This window comes from Zophobas morio, unplaced genomic scaffold (genome assembly GCF_036711695.1).
Source record: "Zophobas morio isolate AGI-343-1 ecotype UQ-CSIRO unplaced genomic scaffold, CSIRO_AGI_Zmor_V1 ptg000014l, whole genome shotgun sequence".
In the NCBI taxonomy this organism is placed as follows: domain Eukaryota; kingdom Metazoa; phylum Arthropoda; class Insecta; order Coleoptera; family Tenebrionidae; genus Zophobas; species Zophobas morio.
This window is the reverse complement of record NW_026972119.1, coordinates 19,016,702-19,033,095: the sequence shown is the minus strand read 5'-3', so window position 1 is coordinate 19,033,095 and position 16,394 is coordinate 19,016,702. Positions and strand designations below refer to the sequence as shown.

The following is a 16,394-nucleotide window of genomic DNA, read 5'->3' as shown; positions in this document are numbered from 1 at the left end:
AGTTTTAAAGTCAAATTTTGGAAAAATAGTAGAAATTTTCAAAGAAATAAAGCCAAAATTGACTTTTGGACCTCTAAATCCACTAAAAAATTCCTTCAGAAAATTTCAGACAAGGTGGCCGAAAAATGGTTGAAAATTTTATAATTTCGAGTCATCGAAAAACTGAGCTTTTGAAAAGTTGCCAAAAAATTCACAAAAAATTCTGAAATATGAATCTCAACGAGCTGATTTGAAAAATATATGCGGTTTATAGTCTCGGATTAAGATTTTCGAAATACCCTGTTTTAAAGTCAAATTGTGGAAAAATGGTAGGAATTTTCGAAGAAATGAAACTCTACAAGAATTTCTTTCAAATAATTTTCGAAGGTGGTCGAAAAATGGTTGAAAATTTCAGAAATTTCATAATTGCATCGAAAAATTAAGCTTTTGAAAAGTTGTGCTAAAAATCCAGAAAAAAATCTGGAATATAAATCTCCAGAGTTGAATAAAAAATATATTAAGATTTTCCAAATATTCGGCTTAAACGTCAAATTTTGGGAAAATCGCAAGAATTTTCGAAGAAATGAGGCCGAAAATAATCTCTAGAGCTCGAAATCTATAAAAAATCATTTCAGGTAATTTTCGAACGCGGTCGAAAGATGGTTGAAAATTTCAGAATTTTTCATCGAAAAATTAAGCTCTTGAAAAGTTACCTAAAAGTCCACAAAAAATTCTGAAATTTAGGCATAAATCTCGACGAGCTGAATCGAAAAATATTGGAAATTAGAGTCTCGGATTACGATTTCAAAGTGAAATTTTGGAAAAATGGTAGAAAATTTTGAAAAAGTGATAGAAATTTTTGAAGAAATTAAGCGAAAAATCACTTCTGAAAGTCGAAATCTAAAAAAAGTCCTTTTAAATTTGTCGAAAATTTCATGATTTTCATGCCATCGAAAAATTGAGCTTTTGAAAGTTGCCCAAAAATCCACAAAAAAGTCAGGAAAATTCTGGCTCCACGAGTTGAATAAAAAATATAGGTTTAATGTCCCGGATTAAGATGTTCGTAATACTCAGTTTCATAGTCAAAGTTTGGAAAAATAGTAGAAATTTTCGAAAAAATGAAACCAAAACTGACTTTTGGATCTCTAAATCTACAAAACAAATCCCTTCAGATAATTTCACATAAAGTAGCCGAAAAATGGTTGAAAATTTCATAATTTATATTTACGGTTTATAGTCTCGGATTAAGATTTTCGAAATACCCTGTTTTAAACTCAAACTGTGGAAAAATGTTAGGAATTTTCGACGAAATGAAGCTAACAATAGAAATCTACAACAAATTCCTTCAGATAATTTTCGAAGGTGATCGAAAAATGGTTGAAAATTTCAGATTTTTCATAATTTCATCGAAAAATTGAGCCTTTGAAAAGTTGTCTAACAAATTCTGGAATATAAATCTCGAGAGCTGAATAAAAAATATCGGAAGTTTATAGTGCTGGATTAAGATGTCATAAATATTCGGTTTCAAAGTCAAATTTTGGAAAAATGGCAGGAATTTTCGAAGAAATGAGGCCGAAAATAAGCCCTGAAGGTCGAAATCTATAAAAAATCTTTTCAGGTAATTTTCGAACGTGATCGAAAAATGATTGAAAATTTCAGAATTTTCATAATTTCATCGAAAAATTGGGCTTCCGAAAAGTTGCCTTAAAATCCACAAAAAATTCTGGAATATACATCTCGACGAGCTGAATCGAAAAATACTGGAAGTTAGACTCCCAGATTACGATTTTCAAAATACTTGGTTTCAAAAACAAATCTTAGAAAAAATGGTCGAAAATTTTGAAAAAATGGTAGAAAGTTTTGAAAAAGAGATCGGAATTTTTGAAGAAATTAAGCCAAAAATGAGAACTGATCCCTTTAGAAAACTTCAAATAAGGTTGCCGAAAAATGGTTGAAAATTTCATAATTTTCATATCATCGGAAAATTGAGCTTTTGAAAAGTTGCCCTAAAAATCCATAAAAAATTCTGGAATATAAATCTCGACGAGCTGAGTCGAAAAATATTGGAAGTAAGAGTCTCGAATTACGATTTTCAAAATACTCGGTTTCAAAGTCAAATTTTGGAAAAATGGCAGGAATTTTCGAAGAAATGAGGCCGAAAATAAGCCCTGAAGGTCGAAATCTATAAAAAATCTTTTCAGGTAATTTTCGAACGTGATCGAAAAATGATTGAAAATTTCAGAATTTTCATAATTTCATCGAAAAATTGGGCTTCCGAAAAGTTGCCTTAAAATCCACAAAAAATTCTGGAATATACATCTCGACGAGCTGAATCGAAAAATACTGGAAGTTAGACTCCCAGATTACGATTTTCAAAATACTTGGTTTCAAAAACAAATCTTAGAAAAAATGGTCGAAAATTTTGAAAAAATGGTAGAAAGTTTTGAAAAAGAGATCGGAATTTTTGAAGAAATTAAGCCAAAAATGAGATCTGATCCCTTTAGAAAACTTCAAATAAGGTTGCCGAAAAATGGTTGAAAATTTCATAATTTTCATATCATCGGAAAATTGAGCTTTTGAAAAGTTGCCCTAAAAATCCATAAAAAATTCTGGAATATAAATCTCGACGAGCTGAGTCGAAAAATATTGGAAGTAAGAGTCTCGAATTACGATTTTCAAAATACTCGGTTTCAAAGTCAAATTTTGGAAAAATGGCAGGAATTTTCGAAGAAATGAGGCCGAAAATAAGCCCTGAAGGTCGAAATCTATAAAAAATCTTTTCAGGTAATTTTCGAACGTGATCGAAAAATGATTGAAAATTTCAGAATTTTCATAATTTCATCGAAAAATTGGGCTTCCGAAAAGTTGCCTTAAAATCCACAAAAAATTCTGGAATATACATCTCGACGAGCTGAATCGAAAAATACTGGAAGTTAGAGTCCCAGATTACGATTTTCAAAATACTTGGTTTCAAAAACAAATCTTAGAAAAAATGGTCGAAAATTTTGAAAAAATGGTAGAAAGTTTTGAAAAAGAGATCGGAATTTTTGAAGAAATTAAGCCAAAAATGAGATCTGATCCCTTTAGAAAACTTCAGATAAGGTTGCCGAAAAATGGTTGAAAATTTCATAATTTTCATATCATCGAAAAATTGAGCTTTTGAAAAGTTGCCCTAAAAATCCATAAAAAATTCTGGAATATAACTCTCGACGAGCTGAGTCGAAAAATATTGGAAGTAAGAGTCTCGGATTACGATTTTCAAAATACTCGGTTTCAAAGTCAAATTTTGGAAAAATGGCAGGAATTTTCGAAGAAATGAGGCCGAAAATAAGCCCTGAAGGTCGAAATCTATAAAAAATCTTTTCAGGTAATTTTCGAACGTGATCGAAAAATGATTGAAAATTTCAGAATTTTCATAATTTCATCGAGAAATTGGGCTTCCGAAAAGTTGCCTTAAAATCCACAAAAAATTCTGGAATATACATCACGACGAGCTGAATCGAAAAATACTGAAAGTTAGAGTCCCAGATTACGATTTTCAAAATACTTGGTTTCAAAAACAAATCTTAGAAAAAATGGTCGAAAATTTTGAACAAATGGTAGAAAGTTTTGAAAAAGAGATCGGAATTTTTGAAGAAATTAAGCCAAAAATGAGATCTGATCCCTTCAGAAAACTTCAGATAAGGTTGCCGAAAAATGGTTGAAAATTTCATAATTTTCATATCATCGAAAAATTGAGCTTTTGAAAAGTTGCCCTAAAAATCCATAAAAAATTCTGGAATATAAATCTCGACGAGCTGAGTCGAAAAATATTGGAAGTAAGAGTCTCGGATTACGATTTTCAAAATACTCGGTTTCAAAGTCAAATTTTGGAAAAATGGTAGAAAATTTTCAAAAAATTTAAGAAAATTTTGAAAAAGTGATAGGACTTTTTGAAGAAATTAAGCCAAAAATAACTTTTCACATCGCACTCTACGAAAAAGTCTTTTCAAGTAATTTTCAAAGCTGGTCGAAAAATGGTTAAAATTTCATTATTTTCATGTCATCGAAAAACTAAGGTTTTAAAAAGTTGCTTAAGAATCCACAAAAAATTCTGGAATATGAATTTCGAGGAGCTGATTCGAAAAATATAGACGGTTTATAGTCCCGGATTAAGATTTTCGAAATACTTGATTTTAAAATTCCAATTGTGGAAAAATTGTGGAAATGTTCGAAGAAGTGAAGCTAAAAATAACGTCTGGCTGTCGAAATCTACAAAAAAATTATTTTTGAAGGTCGTGAAAATTTCATAATTTGAAATAATCTCATCGAAAAATTGAGCTTTTGAAAACTTGTACTAACATTTTGATGAAATCCGGTAGTTTAATAAAAATTGTCGAGAAAACATGAAAATAGCCAGTTAAGTAAGAAGAATTAAGTATTTTTTAAGCCGGAAAAATCGTTATTTCTTCATTTCTTGGTGCCTGAATCGTTACTTGATATCGTCTGTTTATACTCCAGAATTTTCCATCATTACAGTAATGATATGTAAAACTTGTGTACGAGCATGTCATAATGTAAATACTAAATTTTTAATTTACTTTGACCCACATCCATGTTGTTAGTATGTTTGCAAATCGTTAATAAATATCACAATTCTGGCATCTCCCAAGGGTGCATAGCGCTTTTTATGTTAGTTTTTTTTTTTTTAATATACAAGCAATATTTGGTTACCAGTGACATTTAATTACCTCTCGATACAGCAACATTTTATTTACAATATCTATTCGATACAAAACCATAGGGAAAAATTGTTCATATTTAAAAGCTTCTCTTAATGGCAGAAATGGATAAAAACATTTTTTTGGTTTTATTCTAATAACTGCATTGCTCAAAATCAACTGGAAAGGCTTTTCTTGAACAGTTCCAGAGGCGTAAGCGTCGAAATTATGCAGACAGAGCTTTACATAAGCAAGGTGAAATTTTTTCTCGCACTTGCTTGTATAGGGTTGGCAACTACTGAATAATTAATCAATTAATTAATCAATCAATCAGGCTGAATAAGCGTGCTACAGGGAATAACAGCCAGAGGCAACATTTAATTAGTTTGACTTCTGTGGCTTTACATGACAGTATGATAAGTTTTCAAGAAATACAAATATTCCGCAACATTTTTTCGTGAAAACATTCTAAATATTTTAATAGATTGGTAGTCGGAATTTATTTTACAATATTTTCTACGCATCTACACGTCGAAAATTTCCATCATAACGTAATTTATTATTTAATTGTGTTGTATAATACGTTTTTTCCTTATTAATAAAATCACCGCGACATAAATATGTCGAAATTAATGGTGAATTCACATATGATGAGACAGAGAGAAAGTGGAAACGTTCGCAACCTTTTCAAAACCGATAAAATTGAGACATTTTAGAATATTTAATCACAAAAACTAATTCGATATCGCAAATTTTTTTGGATTACGCAAAATTCGTGTTATTTCTTGAATAAGAATGTATTGATAGCGAACATCGAAATTTATTAGATTTGATGATGAAAAAAAAATGCACTTGTCACACTTATTCTAAAACATATAGATTAGAAAACCGCACTTTCTCTTTCACGAAAATCGAAACATAAACACTGAGTTTGAACGAGGCGACAGATTTTGTAATAAAGCTATTATTGCCTTATTTGCACATGTCTGCTCGTCCGAGTAAATTAAGACGACGACCTGTAACTAATTTACCCAAAACTTTAACTGGAACTGTGGGCGAAGTTTAGTTCTGTTCGAAATTGGTGTGAAGTTCATTCCACGTTTGCGTTGTGTTTAACTAACTCAATACAGAATTTTAGCTCCAACTGATAAAAAGTTTATTTTTAATTTCATGCGTCATTTCTTTCGAGGAAATTAGTGGAAACTTTGTCGTCAAAATTAAATACAGAAACACAAAACAATAAATTTCATCAATGGTATCGAACACAATAGAAATATTAAGAAAGAAACCGAAATAATAAGAACAATAAATTTTACGCAATCGCGTGAAACCGTATCAAAGGTTTCATTTCGGATTTTCTCCAAACACTTAGGCATTGTATGCGTAATCGCCTGAAAAAAACGAATCCATCGCAACAGTTTACAGTTGTGAAAGTACAGTGCAAGTCATAATTGATGACATCACTCTAACCTCAAAATATTTCGAACTGCAACTACTATTTTTCTCTGTCGCTTATGCTTTCCATTTAAACTCACATGACACAACTGTGTCGGAGAATTGTTTAAACTGATTAAAGTTGTATTGTACACGAGCTTCACTCAGAGTCTAAATAAAGCCAACAGATTCCCCGCACACACGTCCATAATAAAACACCATTAAACTAAATTTCTGTTTCACGTTTGAATATTCTATTTCGGGGTGTTGAAGATGCACCTTAGGACCGAAACGGGTAAAACAGCGATGGCGTCTTACAGCATGTAATAATTTGTATGCAGCAGGTACGCAAATCTTCTTTGTTGTTGGACGTTTCTGGCACGAGGAATGTGCTCTTTGTAATTAGCAAGTTGTTCAACGAAAGTTAAGAATAATTTATTAAACTTGACAGCATTTTCCCGAATTTCGTTGAAGGCTCATATCCGCAGACGCTTCCTGCTACTACTCCATTTAACTTTCATGAGTGTGTATGCAGTGGAGCAATAACAGCTTGTGCCGAATTTTTTAAATTACATGTGTAAAAAATGATTTTAAAGTTGGCTGTTTTAATTCGGGGATGGAAAAAGCAATCATGTCTTAATTAGCAGCACGAAAATGTTTTCCCTTTTTATTTTTTAAATAAGGTTGAAATGTTACATATTTTTACTAGCTGTTATGTTGTGGTTAAAATAGTAAATTTAATTGCTATTAGCCATCCTGTGCTATTAATGTTAAATTATGATTCTAATAAATCAGATGTTTTGTGACACCACTTTCACCTATTCATATTAATTAAAAAAAAAAATTAACCTAACGGTCTAGTTTTAGTCTGGCTTGGTCTGATAGAACTCACTTTATTTAACAATTTAAGACTACGTTCAATTATACAAGTTGTTTCCCAACAAAATTATAATCACTGTTACATTATGTCAGTTATGTAACAAGGACCTAACAGTGTTACATGCCGCTGTTATATTGCTGTTGTATTTATGTTACGTAACCAAAGTAGAAAAAAGTTTGCATGACATGACGTTACAAAACTGTAATCAGTATAACAATGTTATATAACTCTGCTGGTATAATTTAAGAGTGTCGAGATCTATATCCCTATGTTACTTATTATGAAAATTTTGACCTTGAGCACCTACCTATTTATAGTTATCTTCCGAACGAAATAAGTTGTGACAATTTTTTCAAAAGCTCAATTTTTCAGTACTCTTTCTTTATGAAAATTTGTTTGACCGTACTCGAAAATTATGGAAGTACTTACATTTTTTTTGTAGACTTCAGACTCCAGGAGTTACCTTCGGTCTCATTTCTTGGATACCTCCTCAACATACCTCAAATTTTCCCAGAATCGTATCAAAAAATTCGAAAATCTAAAAATTGAAAATCGTAAAACGAATAAATCAAAAATTCTAAAATGAAGATTTCGAAAAATCTAAGAATCGAAATACAGAAAAAACGAAAGTCGAGCAATCGAAAATTTTAAAATCGAAAATTCGTAATTTCGAAACCTGAAAATTTGAAAAATCAAAAATCCGAGAAATCGGGAAATCCAAACAGCGAAAAATTGAAAATTGAAACATCGAGAAATCGAAAGGTCAAAAGATCGAAAGTTTCGAAAAATCGAAACATAAACAAACCGAAAAATCTAAAAAAAATGTTTAAATCCAGAAATAGAAAAATTCCCGAAATTGAAATGTTGAAAAGTTGAGAAAAGAGAACTTGAAAAATTCGAGAAACCAGAAAAGTATGAAAAACCGTGCAATCGAGAAATATGGAAAAATGAAATGTTAAAAAATCCTAAAACAGACAGGGGTTAAATTTTTTCAAAAGCTCAATTTTTCAATACTTTTTCTTTATGAAAATTTCGAGTTTTTTTTTAAACCCAAAGAGAATTTTTCTGGATCTCGACCTTCAGAAGTTACTAATAGGAAGTAAAAAAGCATAAACATCAAAATTTAATTAATTATTATTAAGAAATTTTGATCCAATAAATTGATCAATTAATGATTTTAAGAAAATTATGCCGACTTCGGTTTAAAATTTGAAATAACAACAGAAGAATTCGAAATTTCGAATAATTTGAGTCGAAATTTCTGTTTAAATGAGGGGATATTTCCAATGCGTCGCCTGAACTTTTAAGTTATTCGAGTCGAAATATTTTGTTTGTTATACAAAATCTAAAATTCATTTTGTTGAATTTTTGAGAAAATGAAAGAAGGTCCGAATCTAAATTGCAAATTGTTAAGCAGTTGTTCACTAATAAACAAACATTTCAAACAACAATTTTGGGAAAATAAGTAAAAATTTAGATTTGGTAACCCGAGATTTCAAAATCTTAAGAAATTTTGGAAAATAGACTTTGTAATTAATTTAAATAAAATTTTCAAATAATTATGTTTCAAGTAAATTAAGTCAAAACTAAAAAAGTAAATCAAACTTTAGAGTGAAAGTTGGATCATACAAAGTAACAAACCAAACTGATAAATTAATAAGAAATTTTGAACCAATAAATTGAAATATCGACCTAATCTTCTGAAATTTCAAAATAATAAAGAACAACTTCGACTTAATGAATCAATATTCAGTTAATAAATCTAAATTTCCGTTTTTACAAGTTTTAGTGTCGAATTAATTGGCCTGAAATTTTGATAAAATAAGAAAAAAATTCGGAAATTTACTAACAATAATAATCGGATTTTTGAGCCAATTTTTTGAGACTTCAGCTTGAAATAATAAGAGAATAACTCGAAATTTCGATTTAAATGAGAGATTTTTCCAAATTTTGGGACTACAAAATCTGAGGTTCATTAAATTGAAGATGTCGACTTGACCTGCTCAGATTTTAATTGAAATAATAAACAGAATTCAAAATATAGATTTACAAAGTCAAAATTTAGGTAAATAAGTCAAAACTTTTAATAAAATATAATCGAAATAGTCGTTTTTTGGTCAAAACCTCGAGCTTTAGGAAATAAGTCAAATTTTGGGCTTAGTAACTGAAAATTTCAAGTATTAAGACATTTAAAAAAATTAATAAATTCACATTTGGTGTTAATTAAATCAAAATTTTGAATAGAAAGTCGATACTTTAGTTAATTAGTTGAAACTTCGAGTGAATTGAATCGAAATTTTGAAAAAATGTGTTAAAGTTTACGGTGGATAAATTGAAATCCCAACTTAATCTTCAGAGATTTGAAAATAAATTCGACTCAGTGATCTAAAAGTTTTAGTCTTAAGGTAATTGCGCCAAAGTTTTGGTAAATTAAGTGAAATTTTCGACTTAATGACTGAAATTTAGTAGTAATAAATAATAATTATACAATTGGGCAATTCTTGGAGACTTCGGCCAAAAAATTGGAAATAACGAGAATAATCCAAAATTTCGAAAAATTTAACTCAAAATTTCGGCTTAGATTAGGGTGATATTTCCAGAGAGTTCAACTTCTGAGTTATTCGGTTTGGATTTTTTTTTCGTGCAAAATCTGAAGTTCATTGAGTCGAAATTTTGAGAAAATGAGTGAAGATTGGAATCTAAATTGCAAAATACTAACATATTTTGAAATAAAAAAATACTAAATCAATTTTTAACTACTAAACAAAGATTCAGAATTATAAATGAGAACATTTAAGATTTAAAAAGTCCAAATTTAAGTAAATAAGTCAAAATTTTTGACAAAATATAATCGAAATTTCGAGTTAATCGAATCGAAAATCCAAAACAGGCAATAATAAAATTGTTGTGTTAATTAAATAAGAAATTTTTGAAACTAAATAGACTTTTGGAATTAATTTTATTCAAAATTTTTAAAAATGTATCTCTCCAACTCGAAACTGCGGAGCTAATTAAATCAAAATTTCGAGAATAAAGTCAAAATTTTAATGAAATAGTCGAAACTTTGAGTTTATGGCAAATTTTTGAAAAAGTAAGTCAAAGTGTAGAGGGAATGTTGTAACCTACAAATTAACAACTCAAACTGTTCAATTAGTAAGAAGTTTGAACCTATTAATTGAAATATCGACCTAATCTGAAATCTCAAAATAAAAGGCAACAACTTCGACTTAGAGAATCGAACGTTCAGTTCATAAATCTAAAGTTTAAGTCAATCGACTCTAAATTTTCGTTTTTATAGGTTTTATTAGTGTCGGGTTAATCGGGCCGAAATGTTGATAAAATGGCTAAAAAATTTCCAAATTTAATAGTGGCAATCGGAATTTTCAGAAAATGTTTTGGGACTTCGACCTAAAATTTGAAATAATAAAAAAATAATTCGCAATTTCGAACAACTTAAACAGAAATTTCGATTTTATTGAAAGATATTCTCAAATTTTGGGTTTATTTTACAAATTTTCAAATTCATTCAGTTAAAAAATGATAAATCAAAAGACTTACGAAGTCAAAATTTAGGGAAATAAGTCAATTTCTCAATCAAATCGAAATTCCCAATGAGATAGATGAACTTTGACGTCTTTTGGTCAAACTGCCAAGAATTAATTAGGAAAAAAATGAAAATTAGAAAAACTGCAAATGAAAATTTGAAGAAATGAAAAATTGAAAAATCCAAAAATTGTAAAATTTCACAACGAAAAACAGAAAAATTGTAAAATCAGGACATTGCAAACCGAAAAATTGGAGAAATGAAAATTCAGGAAATTGCAAATCGAAAATTTGCAAAATGTAAATATTGAAACAATAAACAGTTGGAAAATCTAAAAACCAAAAAATTTAAGAAGAGTTGTATGTTGAAAAAAAAAGAAAAATTGAAATTGAAAAGATTTGAACGAAAAATTGAAAAAATTGAAATTGAAAAAACAAAAAAATATAAAAGTTGTAAAAATAAATAAATGCATTCATGAATGTAGGATTAAAATATGAAATGAAACTTTTACTTATTGTTTTATGATGCCATTTTGTTTATTACACTTATTCCATATAATATTATTATGGGCGTTTGTAATTTTTTTTAAATAATAACAATAAAGCTTCTGTCTATCTGAAAAAATAAATACAAAAACCGAAACGAAAAATTGCAAATCGAAAACGTGATGAAAGGTGAAACTGAAAAATGAAAAAACTGAAAAATTCAAAATCGAAAAAGCCGAATAAATGAAAAAGTTTTAAAATCCCATAATTGAAAAATGCAAAAATTTTAAAATCGTAAAATTGAAAAAGTGAAAAATGTTAAAAATTATAATTATTACCTATTTAAAAAACGAAAACTAGAAAAATTGTATAGCAAAAATTAAAGAACCGAAAAATTGAAAAAATCTAAAATTGGAAAACGAAAAAATTAAAAAAATTAAAAGTTGAAAAATCTAAAAATGTTAAAATTTCACATTGAAAAGAAGAAAAATTGAGAAATTAAAGTAGAATAGAGTAGAACAGAATAGTTCATTGATCATACAACGGGCAAATCGCAGACCTATATTTAGTACAAAAAAATTGAAAACTCGCAAAATTATAAATCGAAAAATTACAAACTCAAAAAAATTGAAATATTTGCATAATTATCGTAAAATTGAAGAACAAAAAAAAAATGAAAAACTCGAAAATTGCAAATCGAAAAATTGAACAATTAGAAGTTGAAAACTCAAAAACTCGAATGACAAAAATTGTAAAATCTAAAAATTGAAAAATTCAAGAGTTAGAAAATTTAAATTTGAAAACTCGAAAAATTGCAAATTGAAAAACTAAATAAACAAAAAAATTAAAAATGGAGCAATGGAAAAATCCTCTCATTTTTACTTTTTAGAAGTCATCAGAAAACAAAAAACGCAAAAAAATTATTTATTTTCAAATATGCACTTCAGCGGCGAGGGAAGTTCTGTCGAAATAACCTCCGCCCAAATTTTGTTTTAAATATCATTTGTTGAATATTACTTATATTGTTGCATCCCGCCCATTTAACAGCGCTGCTTTATTGTTGTAAAGAGCCATTTTAAAAGCAACTTGACCTACGAGTATTTTGAAAATAAATTGACATTTGGGGTTAATTAAGTTAAAATTTTGAATAGAAAGCGAATAATTGAATGAATTAGTCGAAACTTCAAGTGAATTGAATCGAAATTTTGAAAAAATATATCAAAATTAGAGTGGACAAATTGAAATACCGACTTATTCTTCTGAAATTTCAAAATAATTTCAAGTTAGTTATATAAAAGTTCAGTTAATAGGTCTAAAATTGAACCTGAACTTTTGGTTTTACAAGTCTTTATTTCCAGATTACTGGGTCGAAACTTTGGTAAAATAAGTGAAACTTTTGGCTTAATGACCGAAATTTAATAGTAATAGTGATACAAATGGCTAAATTTTTAGGAACTTTGGTTAAAAAATTGGAAATAATAAGAATATGTAATTCGAAATTTCGAACAATTCAGTCAAAATTTCGACTTAGATTAGGTGATATTTTCAAAATCTGAAGTTTATTGAGCCGAAATTTTGAGAAAATGATTGAAGATTGAAATCTAAATTACAAAATCCTCACATATTTTGAAATAATACACTAAAAAAAAAATTCTATAAATAAACCGAAACTTTTGATAAAATGTAGTGGAAGTTCCGAGTTTTTCGAATCAAAATTTCAAAATAGGTAGCTGAACTTCGACGTTTTTTTGCCGAAACGTCGAGTTGATTAACTCAAGTGTTAGAAAATAAAGTCAAAGTACGGATTTAAATTTTAGGACTTTAAACTATTAATAAATTGAGATCTCAAAATTTTTGAAAATAAATTGCCATATTGATATCGAATAAACTGAACTGAAATTTTGGTAAACTAGTATATAAGTGAAACTTTGGACTTAATGACCGATATTCAATAGTAATTCATGGAATTTCAAGTACATCTTTTGACATTTTAGTTTGCAATAACAAGGGAATAATTCGAAGTTTCAAACATTTTAAGTTGAAATTAAGTTCAATAAGTCGAAATTTTGAAAAAATTAGTGAAGGTTCGAATCCAAATTGCAAAATAATAATATATTTTGAAATAATAAATTAAAATGTTAACGTCACCCGCTTATAATTCCAAATGATACAGAACGATTGAGTTACAAAGTCAAAAATTCCGCAAATAACTCGAAACTTTTGATAAAATGTAGTCGAAATTCCCAGGTAATCGAACGAAATTTCCAAGTGGACAGCTAAACTTTGTCGTTTTTTGGTCAAAACTCCGAGTTAATTAACTCAGGTTTTGGAAAAATAAGTCATAATTTAGAAATTTTGAAATAATAAACTAAAATTTTTACTTTAACTGCTCAGAATTCAAAATGATAAAACAGAAGACAGTTTTGATAAAATTTAGTGGACATTTTTTTGGTGCTAATTAAGACGAAATTTACAGGTAATAATAGGAATTTCGTGTATATTATTTGGAATTCGATATCGAAAGAGAATAATTCGAAATTTCAAATAATTTAAGTGGCTATCAATATTAATATTACTTTTTTTTATTTCGATGATTATTACATGTTTAAAACATCTGCTAAGATATATATTTAAATGCACTTGTCACGATTATTATAAAATATGTAAAATTAGAAAAGTGGACTTTCTCTTATATCCAAATGTAAAAATAAACGGGAATTTAATAAGAAGATTTTGTGATAAAGTAAGTATTGCCTTATTTGCAGGTTTTTGCCTAAAAGTTTTTAGTGAAAATTTATAAGGTGTTTAAAAGTAGATTTCTTTGATATGTAATCCTTAATGGAAACCCTTTGGGTATTCAAACATAATGTAAAATGTTGGGTATAACACAAAGCCCACAAACAACTGAAAACAAGACGAAAAACCGTACGAAAAACTCTATAATAAACTAAACGCCGATCGCCCCAATCAGAAAAACTAAATTGCACTTATCACAGCTACAGCTGGTGTTCAAGCGGATTCTAATTCCGTTTCCACACCTAAAAAACACGCGTGGATCCGCTAGGTAACGTTAGAAAAGGTGCGTCTGAAAATCAGATTTCCACTTACATAATGAATGAACGTCCCGAATCGCATAAAGCTGAAAAACCGAACCAGAGGTAAAAATCTGTATGTGTTGACTTCGCTTTCAAGGATCATCCGGCGAAATTTGATTTCTTTATACCGGAATTATTATTTGTCATTTCAACACATCTTGGAGGAAATTTCGTCCGCATACGACGTAGATCGTTTTTTTAATAGCAAAATTGAACGCTACTGTAGTGTTTCGTAATAGAATTTTCGAGGTGGGGTGTTTCTGGAATACTCACAACCCTTGAAATTGTGGTTGGTGGCGTACAATGCAGACATATTGTATGTGAAAATTACAAATTGGCCGCGCCTTTCTGTGGAAATATTAGAGTTATTTATGCTGACGCATTTAGTTTGATTTTTCTAAGTTGTTAAATACTTTCTCAGCGGTTAGAAATTTGTTGCAATTAGCGCTGATTGAACGAGATTACTAAAACAAAGCACTTATCGACGTCTGCAGACGTAACTCTAAATCTACTTTTACTGTCTGCCCCATTTTCCCACTACAGAAGTGAAAATAGTTTCCAGTGTTAAGTACAAACGCGTGTATTCGTAATTCATTTCTAATGAACGTCCTCAAATTTTACAAAGACGCCGACCGAACTCTTGTGTTTTAAAATTCTTTCCTCGACAATAACGCACGATAAATAATTCAGCAGTTCTAAAAAAAAAAACCCACAAGTAATTGTGCTGAAATCCATCCAGCATCTAACACCCTGTAACAGAATTTCGCGTGTAACACATGAGATTCCTGCCAAGCACAAAATCATCCGATTTCAGATAAACCACAAAATAAATTTCTCTCGTGAAATTTCAGACACACGTGCGCAGGTGTGGTGTAATATGTAAATTGAATAACAAGATCGTCGATCTGGTTTATGTTTCGGCACGTTGCAGTATAGGACGAGAAAGTTTTATCTTAATTTGATTCATAAATAATGGCGATTTCTTCCGCTTCGTATGAAAGACGACAATTTTACGAAAATAAAACTTTATTGAACACTTGAAACATGATAGCGACTAGAGTAAGATTAAAAAACGAGGTTTCCTTAGTACTTGTACCCTCCATTACTGTCGTACTGCTGGCTTATTGTGGTATCGTGGTAGCCGTAATGACCATGGTGGTCGTAATGCCCATGATGGTCGTAATGGTTCGAGTAGCTCCCGCTTCCACTAAAATTGTGGCCGTTGCTGAAATGCCCATGTCCACTTGCGTACCCACTGGACAAACCACCCTTCAAGTAGCTACTCAGCCCCCCTTTCAACCCTCCGGGAATAACAAGCGCACCGTGGTGGTGGTGGTGGTGGTCGTCGTAGTGGTGGTGGTGATGATCGTCGTAGTGGTGAACCTTCACAGGAACCGCCACTTCGATCTTCGTTGGTACCCTCACCGGAACCGGTTTCGGGACGATGACGGGATATGGTTGCGGAACACTGACTGGAACAGGTTTCGGCACTTTCACATACACGGGCTGGTGTACCGGAACAGGAACAGGCCGCGGAACCACGACGGGGTACGGTTTTTCCACCACGACCTTGACGGGATGCGGTACTTCGACGCGCACGGGCCGGGGTACTTCCACGGGTTGCGGGACTGCCACTGGAACGGGAACGGGGCGGTGGACCACCACCGGGACGGGGTGCGGGACCGGGATGGCTATGTGTCGGATGTTTTGGCTGTAGGTGGTACCGGCGTCCACTATGTTGCCTTGACCGAGTACCACTCCCGACGCGAGTCCTGGAGCGACCCCGATGCCTAATCCAGAGTTGACACCCACAACGCCTATTCCTGTTCCCAGAGTGGTACCATGGACCCCTTGAGCTATTTCTGCGCCGGTTATGTATCCGACTCCTTGACCTGCGCTGACAACTCCGTGACCTATTTCTGCGTTTTGTACCACGTGAACTTGCGCCTCTTGGGCGACTCCATAGCCAGTGGAGTACGCCGAGCCAATGGGTGGTGCTAAGTCGGTACTGACTCCACCGTGTACTACTCCACAGTTTGCTAAGTTAGCAAAGGCTAGTACCAGTGGTAGGACCTGAAATTTGAAACTAATTATTTGGGTGGTTTTGATTTTTCGGGGACGTACCGCGACTGTTTTCATTTTGTCTGCGTGAAAAGAAAAGTGAAGATGGAATGATACGAGGAAGTGGATGAGTGACTTCTTATATATTGACCACACCTCGGGTGGACGACAAATTGAACTTTCTCGGCCACATTGTGATTCAGACTAGTGTCGTAT

General features: G+C 31.0%; 2 protein-coding genes across 4 annotated transcripts in view; one reads left to right on the top strand and one right to left on the bottom strand.

Moving 5' to 3' along the window:
* LOC135128588 (disks large 1 tumor suppressor protein) overlaps window positions 1–16,394 on the top strand; it is a 1,417,771-nt gene that overhangs the window by 246,216 nt on the left and 1,155,161 nt on the right. The window lies entirely within an intron of this gene.
* LOC135129001 (chorion protein S38-like) lies at window positions 15,150–16,276 on the bottom strand. Its single transcript, XM_064056081.1, has 2 exons — window positions 16,242–16,276; window positions 15,150–16,190 (listed from the first exon to the last, which is right to left on the bottom strand). Exons 1-2 carry the CDS (start codon window positions 16,254–16,256, stop codon window positions 15,201–15,203), a joined length of 1,005 nt encoding a protein of 334 aa, XP_063912151.1. The 5' UTR covers window positions 16,257–16,276; the 3' UTR covers window positions 15,150–15,200.